We start from the raw sequence: 17,816 nt of genomic DNA, 5'->3' as shown, positions 1-17,816 counted from the left end.
TTTTGGTTAAAATACTGAACTTTCAATATTTATAATGAGAAATAAAACATGTATGATGCACAACCAGATGATTATGAGACATAGATATTTCAAGATGCCCCTCTGTCATCAAAGAATAATTGATGAGATTAAATGCTACATTTAATGAGCTTTGTTGCCTCCCTGAGTTTCACCAGCAGATCTCTGCTCATAGGCTGCGCCTCCCACCCCAGTGAAAGAAAGATTGCCAAGGGAGGAGTGGTTTGCAGCAGTGCAAATAGCTCTACATCTGATATTCTCATGTGTCAGAGCTGGATGGCACAGCTAACAAAGTGAGCAGGGCAGCCTGGGATGGGTTGTGGAAAGATATCTTGGCTGTTCATTCTACTGGGAAGTCTGTAGCACCTTTCTGTACATCAGGAAGGGCAACATGTGGCCCATATGCAAACTCTTAGGGTTCTATGTATGGCCCATGGGCTGGGAGGCAGTGGTGAAGCAATGCACAGTGAATGTAGGCGGGGAGAGAGGCTGCAGTGAAATGATCCCCTGTGGCTGCTGCTGCTGTCCACCACCTGCACCAGTAATCCACAGAGAGGGAGGTAGGGGAGGAGGCCAGGGGTCAGGGTGGGGGCAAAGCAGGTAAGGGGTAGGACAGCCTATGGAGGGATGCATTCACACCCCTACCTGCTCCCCACATAGAGGAGCATCTGTCATGTGTCTATTAGAAAGCCTTTTCTCCTCTGAGCCAGGAAAAATCCTGCTGGAATGGTTGCTTCTCTATTGGCTCCTTTTTCCAACAGAAGCCACTCTGCCTTTGCCTAGCTGTCCAGTTGATTTAGATCCAACTGCTGCTGAAAAGAAGCAGCATGTAGGAAAAATGAGAAAGGGGTTCAGCTCATACATGTTCTGATTGTGACTTCCAGATGGTAATCTGAGCAGAGAGAAGCTTGCTACGGAGAGCTCCTCCCCTCTTGCTCCAGTCCCTCACATCCCAGAAATCCCAAGAGCTTCAGGGGATCGTGCGTCTGTGAAGGGTCAGGGATGGACTACCCATCTGGATTTTATGGATGTTGCCAGTTGAGAGAATGCCAGACTAGAGAGGTTCAACCTGTACTTCTATCCATGTAGCTGTTAGGCTTTCTTCAGCAGCAGATAACAGCAACATCCAAATACAACTGAGTCAATACAAAATATATTAACACACCATTATAATTTAAATGCAAGGAAATCTAGAAGTTGAAAGTTATGATTATTTCTGCACGTGTGACTCCCTCTGACACATGGTTTTATTGTGTATCCTGAATGTGACATTATAATTAATGTCTGATTGTATGGCCTGGAGCCACAAAGCACTTTAGTGCACGCTTAACTTCAAGCATATGGACAGTCTCTTTGACTTCAGTTTGCCGATTGGAAATACTGTAAGTTCTCTACTGTGGATGAATTCCACCTTTCTAACCCATAGAGATAAATGTCACCCGCTGCATTAACAGGACAACATTTTATACTGAATTCCATTTTTTCTTTAAAGGAAACATCTGTAGCACTGCATCTGATCCAGTAACAAATTTTACGAATTTGTGTGGTTCTGATACATGATCCAGTATGTGACCAAAAGTGAGGTTAGTGAGAATAATATATTCAGAAAACTCCAGTTGCTTGTAAATAATCTAGCAGTATTCAACTTTCTCTGATAATTGCATCAGTGTCTTTGGAAAAACGTGGCTGTCTCCTAGACAAATGTAGTCATAAGCATATCATTTTTCTTCTGTGCATTGCCTCTATCTTTTCAGATCCATAGACAGGTGAATCAGTCAGTTGATTTGTTTTTGATGCAATATAGTTGTGACAAGTTCCAATTGCAACTGGATTTTTAAACAATAGAATATGCGTAAAATGATACTATGAATTACATGGCTGTGAATTACAAGGGTCTTGCCAGTGGATGTACAGGCAAAGAAAACTGACCCAGGAATGGTGAAATAACTGTTGTAGTAAGTAGAGAAAGCTGCTGACTGGGAATGGCAAAATCAGATAAACCAGATTGTCATAATGATAATCTCACACCAAGCTATGAGTCTGCTGAAATCCTGCTGTTGTAGCATATTACATACACATGCAAACATAAGAAGGGTGGAGCCCTTCGTAGTATGAAAATGCAAGGAAAAGGACTTAGCCAAAAGTCCTTTCTAAGACTACAATGCAATGTGAAATCATCTCCTAAATTTCAAAGGAGTCATTGGTCTTATCAAATCTTGTAGCCTGCTGAAATTATGTATGTCATTTCTAAAAGAGAAAAGCAACAGTTTTAGGAAGTACTCTTTCTTTATGCTGAAATTTGAAAAATTGTGACATAGAATCTATTCTTCGAGTGCTTGCTTATGTCCATTCCATGTAGGTGTGTGCATGCAGCGTGCACATATTATCAGAAAATTTTCCCGTAGCAGTATCTGTCAGGCTAGCAGGGAAAACCCCTGGAGTGGTGCCGGTATACTGGCCAATATATATACCCCTGCTGACCTTCACCCAGTTCAGTTCCTTCTTACAGTCTGGAACATGTTCTTGCTCTTGCTAGCAAGTGCCCTTAATCAGTCACTCATTTTTGGTTCCAGTAACAGAGAGGGAGCCGTGCTAGTCCATATACTATCAAAACAAAAAGCAGTCAAGTAGCACCTCACAGACTAGCAAAATAATTTATTAGGTGAGCTTTTGTGGGACAGACCCACTCCTTCAGACCATAGCCAGACCAGAACAGACTCAATATTTAAGGCACACAGAACCAAAAACAGTAAGCAAGGAGGACAAATCAGAAAAAAATGATCTAGGTGAGCAAATCAGACAGTGGAGGGGTGTGGGGGGAGGTCAAGAATTAGATTAAGCCAAGTATGCAGATGAGCCCCTATAGTGAGTCAGAAAATTCCCATCCCGGTTCAAACCATGTGTTAATGTGCTGAATTTGAATGTAAAAGACAACTCAGCTCTTTCCCTTTGAATAGTGGTGTGAAAATTTTTTTTCAGTAACACACATACTCTCAAGTCATTTACAGAATGGTCTACTCCATTAAAATGTTGACGAACCGGTTTGTGGATCTGGAGTGTTTTGATGTCTGTTTTGTGCCCATTAACCCTTTGTCTAAGGGAGCTAGAAGTCTGTCCAATATACAAAGCATCTGGGCATTGTTGGCACATGATGGCATATATGATGTTAGTTAAGGAGCATGAGAAAGTGCCCATGATTCTGTGAATAACCTGGTTAGGTCCAGTGATGGTATTGCCAGAGAAGATATGTAGACAAAGCAGGCAGCGGGCTTTGCAGCAAGGAAAGGTTCCAGGACTGGTATTCCTGGGGTATAGACTGTGGCTGTTGGTGAGGATCCTCATAAGGTTGGGAGGTTGTCTGTAGGAGAGAACAGGCATGTCACTCAGGGCCTTCTGGAGTGCGGCAGCCTGATTAAGGATAGGTTGTAGATCTTTAATAATTTGTTGCAGTGGTTTGAGTTGGGAGCTGTAGGTGATGACCAGTGGTGTTCTGTTCTTGAGTGCTATACTTACCTACACCCTTCTAGCTTCTCGCTTCCATCCTGCACACATAACTAGATCCATTGTTTACAGACAAGCTCTTAGGTACAATTGCATTTGCTCTGATCCAACTGACAGAGGCCAAAAACTACAATATCTTTACCAAATATTCATAAACCTGAATTACCCACCAGGAGAAGTAAAAAAAACAAATCGACAGGGCCAGACGAATACCCAGAGACCAGCTACTCCAAGATTGGCCCAAAAAAGCCAAGAACCAGTTATTCACAGAATCACGGGCACTTTCTCATGCTCCTCAACTAACATCATGGCCGTGTCTACACTAGCCTCAAACTTCGAAATGGCCATGTAAATGGCCATTTCGAAGTTTACTAATGAAGCGCTGAAATACATATTCAGCACCTCATTAGCATGCAGGCGGCTGTGCCACTTCGAAATTGACGCGGCTCGCCACCGCGCAGCTCATCCCGATGGGGCTCCTTTTCTAAAGGACCCCACCTACTTCAAAGTCCCCTTATTCCTATATGCTCACAGGAATAAGGGGACTTCGAAGTAGGCGGGGTCCTTTCGAAAAGGAGCCCCGTCTGGACGAGTCGTGTGGCGGTGAGCAGCGTCGATTTCGAAGTGCTGCAGCCACCCACATGCTAATGAGGCGCTGAATATGTATTTCAGCGCTTCATTAGTAACTTCAAAATGGCCATTTACATGGCCATTTCGAAGTTTGGGGCTAGTGTAGACATAGCCCATGTATGCCATCATGTGCCAACAATGCCCAGATGCTTTGTATATTGGACAGACTTCTAACTCCCTTAGACAAAGGGTTAATGGGCACAAAACAGACATCAAAACACTCCAGATCCACAAACCGGTTAGTCACCAGTTTAACGGAGTGGACCATTCTGTTAATGACTTAAGAGTATGCGTGTTACTGACAAAAAAATTTTCGCACCATTATTTAAAGGGAAACAGCCAAGCTGTCTTTTATATTCAAATTTGGCACATTAACACGATTTGAACCGGGATGGGAATTTTCTGAGTCACTATAGGGGTTCATCAGCATACATGGCTGAATCTAATTCTTAACTTCCCCCCCCACCCCAACTCCTCCACTCTCTGATTTGCTCACCTTGATCATTTTTTTCTGATTTGTCCTCCTTGATTACTGTTTTTAGTTCTCTGTGCCTTAAATATTGAGTCTGTTCTGGTCTGGCTATGGTCTGAAGAAGTGGGTCTGTCCCACGAAAGCTCACCTAATAAATTATTTTGCTAGTCTTTAAAGTGCTACTTGACTGCTTTTTGTTTTGGTTCTTGGTTCCAGTTTCAATAGTTATGGTTGTCAGTTTTTAAGTAAGTGGTTGTTAAGTACCATTAGTAACAGAGACATAGCCGTGTTTTTCTATATTCTAACAAAACAAACCAGCAGTCGTGTAGCACTTTAAAGACTAACAAAATAATTTATTAGGTGATGAGCTTTTGTGGGGCAGACCCACTTTTTGAGATCTGGAGATATAGCATTTCCAGTACAGACCGACAGTTATATAACACAAACGTCCAAAAACAATTAAATAAAAACTGATAAATCAGATACCTAGAACTGCAGCCTCCACCCCAGCCCATTGGTAACCCCTCTAACCTGTTCACCCATGTTGAGGCACTCGCTTTCCTCAGGCCAACTCTCCCCACATCCCTCGGAGACTGAGAGTCAGGTGGTCCATCCACCTGCAGGTTCTTCTCTGACAACCTTGCAGGTCCTTTCACTGGCTGAGGCCCTCATAGAAATGGGGCTGAAGAGGTCCTTGTCCTCCTACCCTGATGAGGCCCTGGGTGACACCCTTCCACCCATGCCCTCTATGGACTCGAGGGCACACCAGGACCTTCTCCATTGCCTGGCCCAGAGTTGGGGGTTCCAGGTCGAGAGGGTGTCTGAGGACTCTGACCCAACTGTTGTCATCCTCCAGTCAGATGCTCCTACTAGAGTGGCCCTCCCCATTAATGAGATGGTGGCCAAAATCTCTAAGTCCCTTAGGTGAACCCTGGCCTCTATCCCGCTAATGGACAAGAGGGTTGAGCATCAGCACTTTGTGCCCTAGGAGGGGGAATGAGTATTTCTTTTCCCCCTCGTCTCCAGGGTCCCTGGTCATCGAGGTAGTGAGCCACAATGAGAAGCAGAGGCAACTGGGTGTGCCCCTAAGAATAGGGACCCTAAGAAAATGGACCTGTTAGGCAGAAAGGCACTTGCTTTTGGAGATCTGCAATTTCACATTGTGAACCACCAGGTTCTGCTGTCACTCTGTGCCTATAACACCTGCGCCTCCATGGATAAGTTCTCTGAGCTACTCCCCAGGGACTCAAAGCCCAAGTTTAGAGCCCTCTCGGAGCAAAGCAGGGCTATCGCTAAGGCTATGCTTCAGGCTGCCCTTGATGCAGCAGATGCAGTGGCACGTACCATGGTCATGGGGTTGGTTACACGATGCAGCTCCTGGTTGCAATGGTCCTCCTCAGGGACCAACATTCAGGATCACCTGCAGACCACCATTCAGGACCTCCCCTTTGAGGACCCTTCCCTCTTTTCTGAGCAGACAGATCAATATCTTCACAGTCTTAAAGATACCCAGGCCACCCTTAAGTCTTTGGGTATTCATACCCCAGCTACCCAGTGGCATTACTTTTCAGGCAGTAATGCCCCTAAGTCCCCCAAGTGCTCTGATTGGCTGGAATTCAAATAACAAAAGGAAGAGGGAACAGTTTTGGCAATGATATGCAGCCAGACTGCAAATAGTTTTCCATAATTTTCAGGCACAGTGACCAGAATGAGTTTTTTTATGACCAAATTTAATGGCCAAGTAAATTTAATATTCAAATGTGATATGAATGTAGCGGCACAGATGTCAACATTACAAAACCATCATGACTACAAAGTGAATTGTTTGAACTCTCAACAAAACAGACAACCAAATATTTATGGAAACACACTCCTCTTTAGAGGATGAGGATTCCTGCAGACAGCACTAGGCACATTAGTGGACATATATATCTATACAGTGATGATGCTTATACACTTATATATGATGGGCTTCTTTATGGTGCTGTCTGAAATGGTAGTCTATACAGTGTATGAACCATTGCTTATATAATTTAAATTGGTTCCAGTTGCTGACTGGATGGCACTCACATTGTTTTATTTTTATACCTCTCTGTAAAAGCTAAATTCTGCTTCTCTGCTTTTCTCTCACAAACATGAACTGAAGTGAGTCACTTCTGTGAGTAAGGTGAATAGGAATTAGACTCAGATTCAGCAAAGCATTTACAGACATGCTTCAGTGCTTTTCTCAGTTGGAGCTGTAGCCTGAAACACCCTATGGTGAAATGGGCTAAGATTTCTAAAGTCTCATTGGTTGGAGATGAGAAAGGTCTAAATTTTACAGCAGTACTTAGTACCTTACAGGTTTGAGCACATAACTTCCCTGTGTCTCACTGGTAAAGTAGAGACTACATACTTACCTATTGCAAAGATGTGAATCTGAACAGACAATGGATACTTAGAGAACTTTAGATGAAAGGTCCCTATATAGTGTGAACCTACATTTTAAACATAATTACGACACAGAAAATCACAATTACACTGGATTGTTATAATTAAATTATATTATGGTGTAATAAGTATTTTATTAACAACAGTTTATACTTACATTTACATCTGTTTTGCATTCTAGCATACATATTAACATAAATTCTGCAACTTGGCAGATTAACATCCCTCTTCCCTGCTCCTACACAGTCAGGTGGAGGATTGTGACCATAAAAGTAGACATAATAACAGAATAACCTACACTAGAATGTATATGCAATTATAATGTTAAACAATTAAAACATCATAGAATCAGAGAATCCCAGGGCTGGAAGGGACCTCAGGAAGTCATTGAGTTCAGCCCCTTGCCTAACACAGGATCAACCCCAACTAAATCATCCCAGCCAGGACCATGTCAAGATGGGACTTAAAAACCTCTAGGGATGGAAATTCCACCGTCTTGGTAATGCATATCAGTGTTTCATGGCCCTCCTTGTGAAATAGTTTTTCCTAATGTCCAACTTACACCTCTTCCTCTGTAACTTCAGGCCACTGCTCCTTGTTCTGCCATCTGTCACCACTGAGAAGAGTCTCTCTCCATCCTCTTTAGAGCTCCCATTCAGAAAGGTGAAGGCTGTTATCAAATCGCCCCTCAGTCTTCTCTTCTGCAAGCTAAATATGCCCAAATCTCTCAGCATCTCCTCATAGGTCAGGTGTTCTAGCCCCTCAGTCCTTTTTGTTGCCCTCCTCTGAATCCACTCCAATGCGTCCACAACCTTTCTATACTGGAGGGCCCAGAACTGGACACAATATTCCAGATGTGGCATGACTAGTGCCAAGTAGAGGGGAATACTAACTTCTCTAGATCTGCTGGAAATGCTTCTCCTAATGTACACCAATATGCTATTAGCTTTTTTTGGCTACAATGCACTATAATCTCCAGGTCCTTGTCTGCTGCACTGCTACGTAGACAGTCGGTCCCCAGCCTGTAACAATGCTTGGGATTCTTCCATCTCAAGTGCAGGACTCCGCACTTTTCCTTGTTGAACCTCATCAAATTTCTTTTGACTCAATCCTTCAATTTGTCGAGGTCACTCTGGACCCGATCCCTACCCTCCAATGAATCTACCTGACCCCCTAGTTTAGTGTCATCTGCAAATGTGCGAGGGTGCAATCCATCCCCTCATCTAGGTCATTAATAAAGATGTTTAAGAGTACTGGCCCCTGGAACTGATCCTTGGAGTGTTCCACTTGCCAGCCCCAAGTGTTCCAAAAATCATGAATCAACTAAAAAGATAATCCTGAAATTTTTAAAAAGAGATAAATGTTGGGTTTTTAACATTTCCTGCCTGGAGTATGAGATTTGGGATGTCATATTTTCAGTTTCTCTTCAGCAAACATGGGGCTAATAGTGTACTTACAAAGCAAAGGGATCTGAGCATCTCTCATAATCTGACTGGGGCTTTAATACATACACCATATAGCATCACTTACCAATAAAGTGTCAGCAGCTGGCAACTGCCACCACAGTACTTTATGCTATGACTTGGTTGTAAAATAGTCACAAGTGCTTTTATTAAAAGTAATGGAAAGGTCAGAAGCAATAAAAATTCAGGGTTCCTGACCATGACTTACAAATACTCTAAATCTTGGGAAGACCTCTACTGTGGGAATGAGCCAGGGATCCTGTTGTTTGTGGTTGTAACCTGGTGGGGATGCTGCTGGGAGTTGGAGGATCTGAGGCGGCTGGAGCAGCAGCTGGCTGCAGAGCTGCTGTATATGCCTGTTCATGAGGAGTGGGCCAAAAGTGATAGCTGCCCTGGGACACAGCAATTCAGAATGGCTCATGGCTCCCAGCAGCTGCCACTGCTGTAGCAGCAGCTGAGGTGGCTGGAGTCGCAGGTTCTTTTAATCACCACCATAGTCTTGGGTGGTGTGTTCCAACTGGCACTAAGATGGGGTGGGATGGGACATGGGGTGGGTGCAGCACACCCTGCGGTAACACTGAAGGCTGGCTACTTGAGGCCAGTCACACTGGCTACTGCATAAGTTACAAAGGTCACTGAGACTCATGGAATCTGTAACTTCTGCAAGGGAGCCCTAGCTGTGACACCAGCTGAACGTGAAAAGTAAGCCAGTGAGCCCTAACACGCGCACTGTTAAGAAACTGTCTGCTTGCAAGCACGGCCCTGGTCTGCCCAGCCTGGGTACTGGGTAGCCAGCAGCATTTCCTGTGAGCTGAAGTCTTGAATGGCCACCCACGAGAGATTCAGGTGCCACCCAGTTAACTAGCTGATTGCTCAGGGTGGGTGGAGCACCAGCCAAGTGCCCCTGCCGTGCACCTCTCACGTCCCATTCCTTCCCTGCCCATGCCCCTCTGCTCCCACCCTTACCGCATCCTCCCCCAGCTCCTGCTTTGCCCTCAAGCACTGCTTCTAGTGTGAGCTGGGCAGTCCCCATTTCCCCCCTTGGACCTCCCTGGAACTGGTGCAGCCCCAGAGTAACACCAGCTAGGAAGCTCATGTTGCTCTCACATTGTGCTGCTATGGGACAGACCCCTGCACGCATTGGAAGTGGCACAGGGTGGTGCTGATGATGAGTGTGGGAGAGGGCGGTGATCCTGGGGATGTGTGTGTTTGGCCCCTGTGCACCCCCATGCAGGGCTATGGGCACAGCTCCCTCATTTCAAGACTATAGTAAAGGTCAAAAAAGAACTAGATAAATTCACGGAGGATAGGTCCATCAGTGGCTATTAGCCAGGATGGGCATGGAGGGTATCCCTAGCCTGTGTTTCCAAGCTGCTGGAAATGGGCAACACGGAATGGATCACTTGATGAGCATCTGTTCTGTTCATCCTCTCTGGGGCACCCAGCATTGGCCATTGTCGGCAGACAGGATACTGAGCTTGATGCACCTATGGTCTGACTCACTATGGCCGTTCTTACTGGCAGTGCACATGCACACAGGCCATGGTGCACATAATAACATTTATTCTGCCTGCAGATGGAAAGAATTAAGGGGAACACAGTGCAGCCCCTGTACCCCAGCTAGCCTTGGGTCACTGTCCAATGGGCAGCACTGACTGGACTCACACCTTTCCCACCCTGCCTTGACTCCTGCACCCCAACCCTCCCCCCTGCCCATTAGCACGAGCTCCTCCACACCCCCAGCACCGCTGCCAGAACTGCCCTGGATTTTGGTTGCTGGCCCTTTAAGCAGGGGGGCGGTGGGCGAGCAGCAGCAGTACGTAGTCATCGCCAGTAGATGTCGCCGTAGACAAACGGTCCCCTTTCCCCTTTCCAGATCTTTCTCGAACTCCTATCGGCCGGCGCCGTCTTAGCCCGAGTCCTTCCGGAAACTGCCGAAGGGTCGCCGGGGGCTCGCGCACTCCCCGCTAGAAGGCGCAGCGCGCTTGCGCGTAGGGGAGTAACTGCCGGTTGGTGGCTGGTGCTCTGCAGTGGGGAGCGCGGCAGCCAGGGACTAGGAGCCGGTGTGGGCAGCCGGGAGCACAGCGAGCGGAAGGCACCGGGCGCAGTCATGTCCGTGGTCGGCATCGACTTGGGCTTTCTCAACTGTTACGTCGCGGTAGCGCGGAGCGGCGGCATCGAGACCATCGCCAATGAGTACAGCGACCGCTGCACCCCGTGAGTACCGGCCCCCCCCCCTCCGCCCGCTGCGCCCCGTGAGTACCGGACCCCTCCGCCCGCTGCACCCCTGGAGTACCGGGACCTCCCGCCCCTCCCCCCCCCCTTTCGCTGCACCCCGTGGGTAGCGTCCCCGGGTATTGCTCCCCCTCCCACCACGTTCCTGGAGGCGGGTAGTGGCAGCTGCCGGAGAGTGTCTGAGCCGGAGCTGTCCGGTATTAGTGGCAGGATTAGGTTCTACTCATTCATCTCTCTTATTTCATTTTCCCGGCCTCCTGCTCATACTCTCTCCCCTGCTCTCGCCTCTGGGGCAGGCTTGTGGGTGGGTGGGGATCTGTGGAGGGTTGTTACTTGGTTCTCTCCGGTGCCCGGAGGTGACAGGTACCCGTTTTACAGGCTGCGGAGGGAGGCCTTTTCTGAGGTCCAGCGGGATTTCTCTGTCCTCTGATACTTCGGGATCGGTTAGTGAAGATCCCGTTGAAACAGATGGGTTTGTGCACAGTTCGCCTTACAGTGGTCTGTAGTACTCGGAGACTAGTCCTCTAAGGATAAATGTTGGAGTGGTTATGCGGGACTGCAGGAGACGAAAGATGACATTGTCTGAAGGAGGATAAAAGGCTGGTGTGAGGAGTCGTCCGTCCCCCCACCCCCGCACTACTTGTTCCGCCGCTTCCTTTCCGGTCTGTGAACATCGAGTTTTCTAGCAAGGCGGGGAGGGAGGAGGGTGAACTGTGTTCATGACCACAGGAGGTGCAAGAGTAGGTGGAGATTTGCATTCTGTTTCTATGGGATACAACTAGGACACGAACTGAGCTTCAGCTGTGTGTAATACTTTACTAGAAATAAGAAATTCACGTAAAAGACTCAAATTAGAGTTCTTGAGTAATGTATGCTCCATTCATTAAAAGGTTTGAGAAGACTTATAAATGATAACTAAAGTAACTATTGCTTCTCCCAGAGAAGTCTGTAGTTAATACTGTACAGTATTTTACTATTCCATCCCTTGGAGTTAAATGTATTTTATTGTGTCTAATATCCATTTAAGCACAAAAAGCCTTTTAGTTTATTTGGCATTTTGATTTTTGAATAGTGAAACACATTGATAAATGTGTCTGAGACTTTCAGTGTGAAGCATATAACGGTGTATTAGTTGATTTAAAAAAATAGTGTTAAGTTTAAAAAAAAAAAGTCAGTAAGGAACTAGTTTTGGGGGGGGGGGTTGTTTTTGAGCACCAAAATTTTGAAACATGTTTTGAAACTTGTGCAAAAGACCATTCTTAATACACAATTCTATCTTGAGATTACCCTCAAAAAGAATTCCCAAATATCACATTCAGTTCAGATCTATTTTAAAATACCACTTTTTCTTAACAAGTGTGTTTTGGATGTATGCTTTGTATATGCCCTTCAGGTATTTCAGTGTATTGTTAACCTTCAGTGTATCAAAAGGGGAGCCTAACATCTTTTTGTTTATCAAGCTGAGACAAGAAAGGTGACCTAACTAGAGGAAGCAGTGTATGTATTGATACTTGGGCTCAACAGGTTTTGTGAAAATCATTAAACTGCCCCTCATTTTGCTTAGGTTTAGGATGTATTTATTTAAATCACAATTTATGTCACCAAGAGAAAATCATTGATTTAAATTAATTTTTTTCACAAATACCACTTCACATAGTTCTTAATGTTTCAAATCTGGGCACTGAAGCATGTTAACTTAAAACTCAATACAATATTTTGCAACATCTGCAAGGGTATACATTGTTTGAATTTTTTTTGGTAAATTGCTAAGTGGTGCCTGTCGTTAGACTTTTTTTTTATTTTTCAGATTTTCGTAGCTGACACACAGGTCATCACAACACTAAATATTTGGTTTCCACAACTAGTGGGCATCTTTCTTATTCCTGTTGTGTGGTGTCTTTTTTTTTTTTTTAAACTGGTAGATTGAAATAGAAATGTATTTTTTCCCTGCTTTTTCAGCTCCTAGCATTGAGTGGATGATATCAAATGATGAATATATTATCTGTGCCTTTAGAGGAAGCAACTGCTGTAAAAAAAAAAAAAAAAAAAAAAAAAAAGGCTTAACAAATGTTTCAAGGTGCCTGGCTAATGACTTCGACTCCTTCAGGAGTGACTTCATAATATCATCAGTGAACTTGTACTGCTAATAATGGTTTCACTCTAGCCCTGAAACTTACTTTAATTGGCATAACTGAGGAATGATTTTGAAATGCTTATGCCATGGCAGCAGCATCTTCAGAAGTTAGGCATCTACTTTTCTAACTAGGGTTGAGAATCCTTGCAAGTTAGGAACCTGTCTATGTCCTGAATAACATCTCGTACTTTCCAATCAACTCACCTTTCCTTTTTACTATGCCTCCATCATTTTAGTGTATACAATTAGACTGGACATAGCATCTTACTCCTCTGCCTGGTTTGGCCCATTTCCACCACCACAAACACAGAACAGCAGTCCTATCTAGCCCGTGTCTCTTTGCACATGCAATTTTTAGTCTGCTGAGAAACAAACTGGATGCTAGGAAGGGGAGCCCCAAGCATTGGGCCAGACACAGGCCCTAACTGAACTACAGCCAGGGGTTCCCCATTCCTACTTTAACATCTGATCTAAGCAAAACATAGATATTTGTAGAGATTCCTGGAGCTCACAGAGGCCTTATTAAAGTAGGTGTACCTTTCTGTGTCCCAGTCTGAGCAAGGCCATAACTTGATAACTCAGTGCTAGGAATGTAAAATCCCATTTAATCAATTAAGAGAGGCTACGGTTTGCTGGGGACCTAGGCTACTCTGGTCCAGCTGGAGCGTTGCTGCCCAGGGTGCTGCCAGAGCAGCCTGGTCCCTAGGCATACTACAGGCAGGGCTGCTACAGCTGGACTGGAGCAGCTCTGGTCTGTGGCTCACAGACAGGGGCTATTCCAGACATAATGGATCGCCCCCACCTGTAGCATCCCAGTGGGGTTGGAGCAACCCCCTGACTGAGCCCTTTTGTGGTAAGACCTGCAGCTCCAGAATTGGGTTGGGCAGCCATCAATGGACTCAAAAATAGGAGGGTGACATGAAGATGTCCCACTCATTTTCCAGTGATTGCTGAGAGAGAGTAGTGGCGAGCAGCTTTGTTCAGAAATAATATGCAAGTTTTGCACTGAGCAGCAGTTCAGAATTCCAGTATGGTTTCTCTGTGTTCTATGCATTGGTGACCAAAATTGGACATAAATACTCTAGCTGAGGCCTAACCAGTACTGAGTAGTACTATTCATTCCCATGATTTACATGCTGTGCCTCTGTTAATGCAGCCTAAATTGTATTTGTGGGTTTTTCAACATCATTACATTATTAATTCAATGAGGTTATGATCCACCACAATGCCCAGATTCTTCTCAGCAGTGCTGCTGCCACACCAGTTTTCCCCCCCCCAAACCGTATTTGTGCTTTTTGGGCTTTTCTTCGCTAAGAATAGCACCTTAAGTTTGTCTGTTTGGAATTTTGTGTGGTTGTCTGTAACCCTGTTCTCCAAGTTTTCAAAATCTCTCTGAATTTTATTTCTCTCCTTCAGGAGTATCCCAGCCCCCCACCCCCATGTTTTGTTTTATGTGCGGATCTGTTCAGTGTACTCTAAATACATCCATTCTAGTCATTAATAGAGATGTTAAACACTGAGCCCAGAGCAGATGCGTGTAGAACCCTGCTTGAGACCTTCTTCCAATCTGACTTTAATTATAAGTCTGTAGCTCTCAATTATAAATATATCCTTACAAACGATGTTATGGGTTTGTTACACTGCTCAAGAGTGCTGGTGTGTGCTGCTGCTTATGGCTTTCCTGACAAATAGAATATGAAATTGATAAAATTAATACTCATTCCTTGTTGAACGGGTACTTTACTTATGTAACAGCAACGAAGGGTCCTGTGGCACCTTATAGACGAAAAGAAAAGTTTTGAGCATGAGCTTTCGTGAGCACAGACTCACTTCATCAGATGAAGTGAGTCTGTGCTCACGAAAGCTCATGCTCAAAAAAGCTCATGCTCAAAACTTTTCTGTTAGTCTATAAGGTGCCACAGGACCCTTTGTTGCTGTTACAGATCCAGACTAACACGGCTACCCCTCCGATACTTCACTTATGAGTACTCACTTAAATGAGAGACACATACTTACCTTTGCTCACTAGATGAGTGAACTCCTGCCACTAATACGAGCCTTACCCCCACCTGCCAGCTCTACGGCCCCAGCCAGTCACAGCCTGAACCCCACCACTGGCCTGCAGCCCACCCCACCACCTGGCCTGGTCCTGTAACCCCCTCCCCCAGCAAGTTAAGGACTTGCTACTGGTGCAGCCCCAAAGAAGGCGCTGGTACCTCCAATTCCGCACATCAAAGCGGCTCCTGCCACATGGAAGGGCGGCTGCATACTGCAAAGCGGCTCCAGCCGTGCAGCGGGGTGCCCAAAGACGTGCTCTGGTGCCTCTAGGCATGCTTCGCAGCTCTCCCCGCACCCTCTGGCCCAGCTCAGTCCACTGTCAACACTCTCCCCTCTGTCTTGCAGCTCTCTCTGGCCTGGCTCTATCTGCTCCTAATGCTTCCTCCCATTCTCTTCCTCCCCCCCCCCCCCCTTGCAGCTTCCCCTGCACCTTCCAGCCTGGCTTGGCCCTCTCCCAGTGCCCCCCCACTCTCTGGCCCAGCTTGGCCCACTCCCAGTGCTCCCCCACCAGCTCACAGCTCCCCACCCCCTGCACCTTCTGGCCCAGCTCAGCCCACTCTCAATACCCTTACCCCTGGCTTGGAGCTCAGCCCACCTGGCCCAGCCTGCTCCCCCTGCACCCTCTGGCCTGGCTCAGCCTGCTCCCAATGCCTTTCCCCAGGCTTGCAGCTCAGCCGGCCTGGCCTGTTCGCAACACTCCCCCAGCCCAGAGCATGCCCTGGACCAGCCTGTTCCCCAAGCGCCGCCCCCCCGGCTTGCTCCCAACCCTCCCCTAGGCGGCAGCTCCCTTCGCACCCTCTGGTCCGCTGTCAACACCTGGCCTGGTCCCCGAACTCCTGGCCTGCCACCCTCCAAAGTGCAGCCTGGAGGAACGAGCCACCCCCTCCTCCACTGGAGCCGTGGCCAGGTTTTAACCCTCTCTCCAGCTCATAGCCCCAAACTACCCCCAGCCTTTAACCCCCCCCAACCCAAGATTCACTCAACTTTCAAAAGTAGCACCACATGCTGCCACTCCTTCGCAGAGTGAGGAGCACTAGGAACCAATCAGACTTTAATGTGTATTTAATGGTAATTTAGTGTCCCTCTTACGAGTCTTGCCTACGAGCACTAATTTGGGAGCCAATTGTGCTCATATAGCAAGGGATGAGTCTACAGCTAATTCTGTTGTTGCTGGTCAGGAGGCCATTTCACTTAGCTGTTTTGGCAAGGAAACTATGAGCAATATTGGAAAGAAGTGCTGGCGTGTTTTATGGTGGAGGGGATCTGAGAACTGATGGGGTTAGAATTGTGGAGGTAACAGTCATTTGAAAAGGCTGCATAACAGCATGGAACATCCACTGGCTCCTGGAAGGGGAGCTTCAGATTTTCCACTTACAATACATAGTGCCTGGGCAGGATCCATGAACAGCACTCATGTAAGGAAAATGTGAGGGAAGTTGGTGGTATTTATCCCTCTGATTTTTGTCACTTTCTATCCTATATTGCTTGCTGTCAGTCCCCAGGATCTGGATCTGTCAGATAGCTCCATCTACAAAGTGTCAAAGTTTTGCATGTACACTTCCATTCTTAGTTTCTCAGATAAAACCATATTGATTTCCACCCAAACATATATTTATATTCCCTCTTATGTTGAGAACCAGTAACCTTAATATTAACTATTATGAACTCCTTAATGAACTTGCACAGTGAAAGTTAATTTTGCACGATCCTTTAAAGCTAAAAGTCTGATGTGGTAAGAAGGCATCTTTGACCAAATGCTTATGTGGTAAAGCTTGAAATCTAAGATCAGCAACTAACCATCGATACGTGAAAAATTCTGGCAAGGTATAGATAAAGTATACAGATAAATGCATTTCCTGTGGAAATTACTGCTGTTGCAACTCCCTTGGTTGCTTTAAAACGATACTAATAAACAGCATGGAGGAGGTGGAAGCGTTCTCTTTCTCGCTTCCCTCTGCATTAATCCCTTTTCATTTCAGATGTGCTGCTGTTTCTCTGGACAGCCTCTAATTCACAGCCAAAAGGAACAAGTTTTGTTTACTTTGTGACCTCATTTCTCCTCACTGCCCACACCTGTGAAAGCCAACATTATGCTAGTCCAAATAATTTGAGGGAGAAGTTGCCATGATCGGACTCCTTCAGACAGCATGGACCGATCATGCCTTGCCTTCAGGTTCCATATTGATTCATTGCCCTTTCTGCCTACTAGCGTGTGGGGCAGCAACCAAGGTCCTCCGCTTCTGAGAGGACGGCCAGTAACAGACAGAAGTGCCCCAAGTGTGATTCATGCTCCTCATTTCTGCTTCAGCAGTTCGGCAACATGTTGTCTTGGGTCGTCCTAGTTTCCACTTTCCTTCAGGGATTGGTGCACAGCAGTCTTTTTGATGGAGCTTCCATCTTTCCTGAGCACATGCACAATCCATTTTCAGTGTCTCTTCATAATGATGGTAGCCAAATCATCTTGCTTGCACCGTGCAAGCAGGTCTTGATTTGAAATTATTCCTGGCCAAAAAATATTGAGGATCCTCTGAAGGCTTCTGATGTGATAAGTCAGCAATTTATCAGGGTTGTACTGTCATCCGCTCGCATTCTGATCCATACAATAATGTTGATAAACACAGCTCTGGTAAAACTTCAGTTTAGTGTGGATGCTGTACTGTGACTTTCATACAGCATTCACTCTCATGAAAATGTGTAAAGCTCCTTGTGGTAAGTCATGGCCATTGATCTTAGCTGATGCTTCAGTGTTTAGGGTAACGACTTCTGATTTCCCCTGCTAACTATTAGTCTGCCCCCTTTCTGAAGATGCAGGGTCAGTTTGTCTTCTCTCGCATGTAACATTGTGTATGGGAGAACAGCCCAAGGTGATCAAGAT

General features: G+C 45.9%; 1 protein-coding gene across 2 annotated transcripts in view; it reads left to right on the top strand.

Moving 5' to 3' along the window:
- The first annotated feature begins 10,555 nt into the window (after window positions 1–10,555).
- Window positions 10,556–17,816, top strand: part of HSPA4L (heat shock protein family A (Hsp70) member 4 like) — a 78,012-nt gene continuing 70,751 nt past the window's right edge. The window contains exon 1 of one of the 2 annotated variants that reach the window (XM_074993327.1): window positions 10,556–10,731. In XM_074993327.1, the coding sequence (XP_074849428.1) occupies window positions 10,625–10,731 (107 nt within the window). In that variant the 5' untranslated portion in view covers window positions 10,556–10,624. Of the gene's footprint in view, window positions 10,732–10,845; window positions 10,852–17,816 lie in introns of those variants that run through there. The other variant, XM_074993328.1, reaches the window with a different exon arrangement.

This window comes from Carettochelys insculpta, chromosome 4 (genome assembly GCF_033958435.1).
Source record: "Carettochelys insculpta isolate YL-2023 chromosome 4, ASM3395843v1, whole genome shotgun sequence".
Classification (NCBI taxonomy): domain Eukaryota; kingdom Metazoa; phylum Chordata; order Testudines; family Carettochelyidae; genus Carettochelys; species Carettochelys insculpta.
Note: the sequence above shows the minus strand (reverse complement) of the source record. Positions and strands in the feature narration are given on the sequence as shown.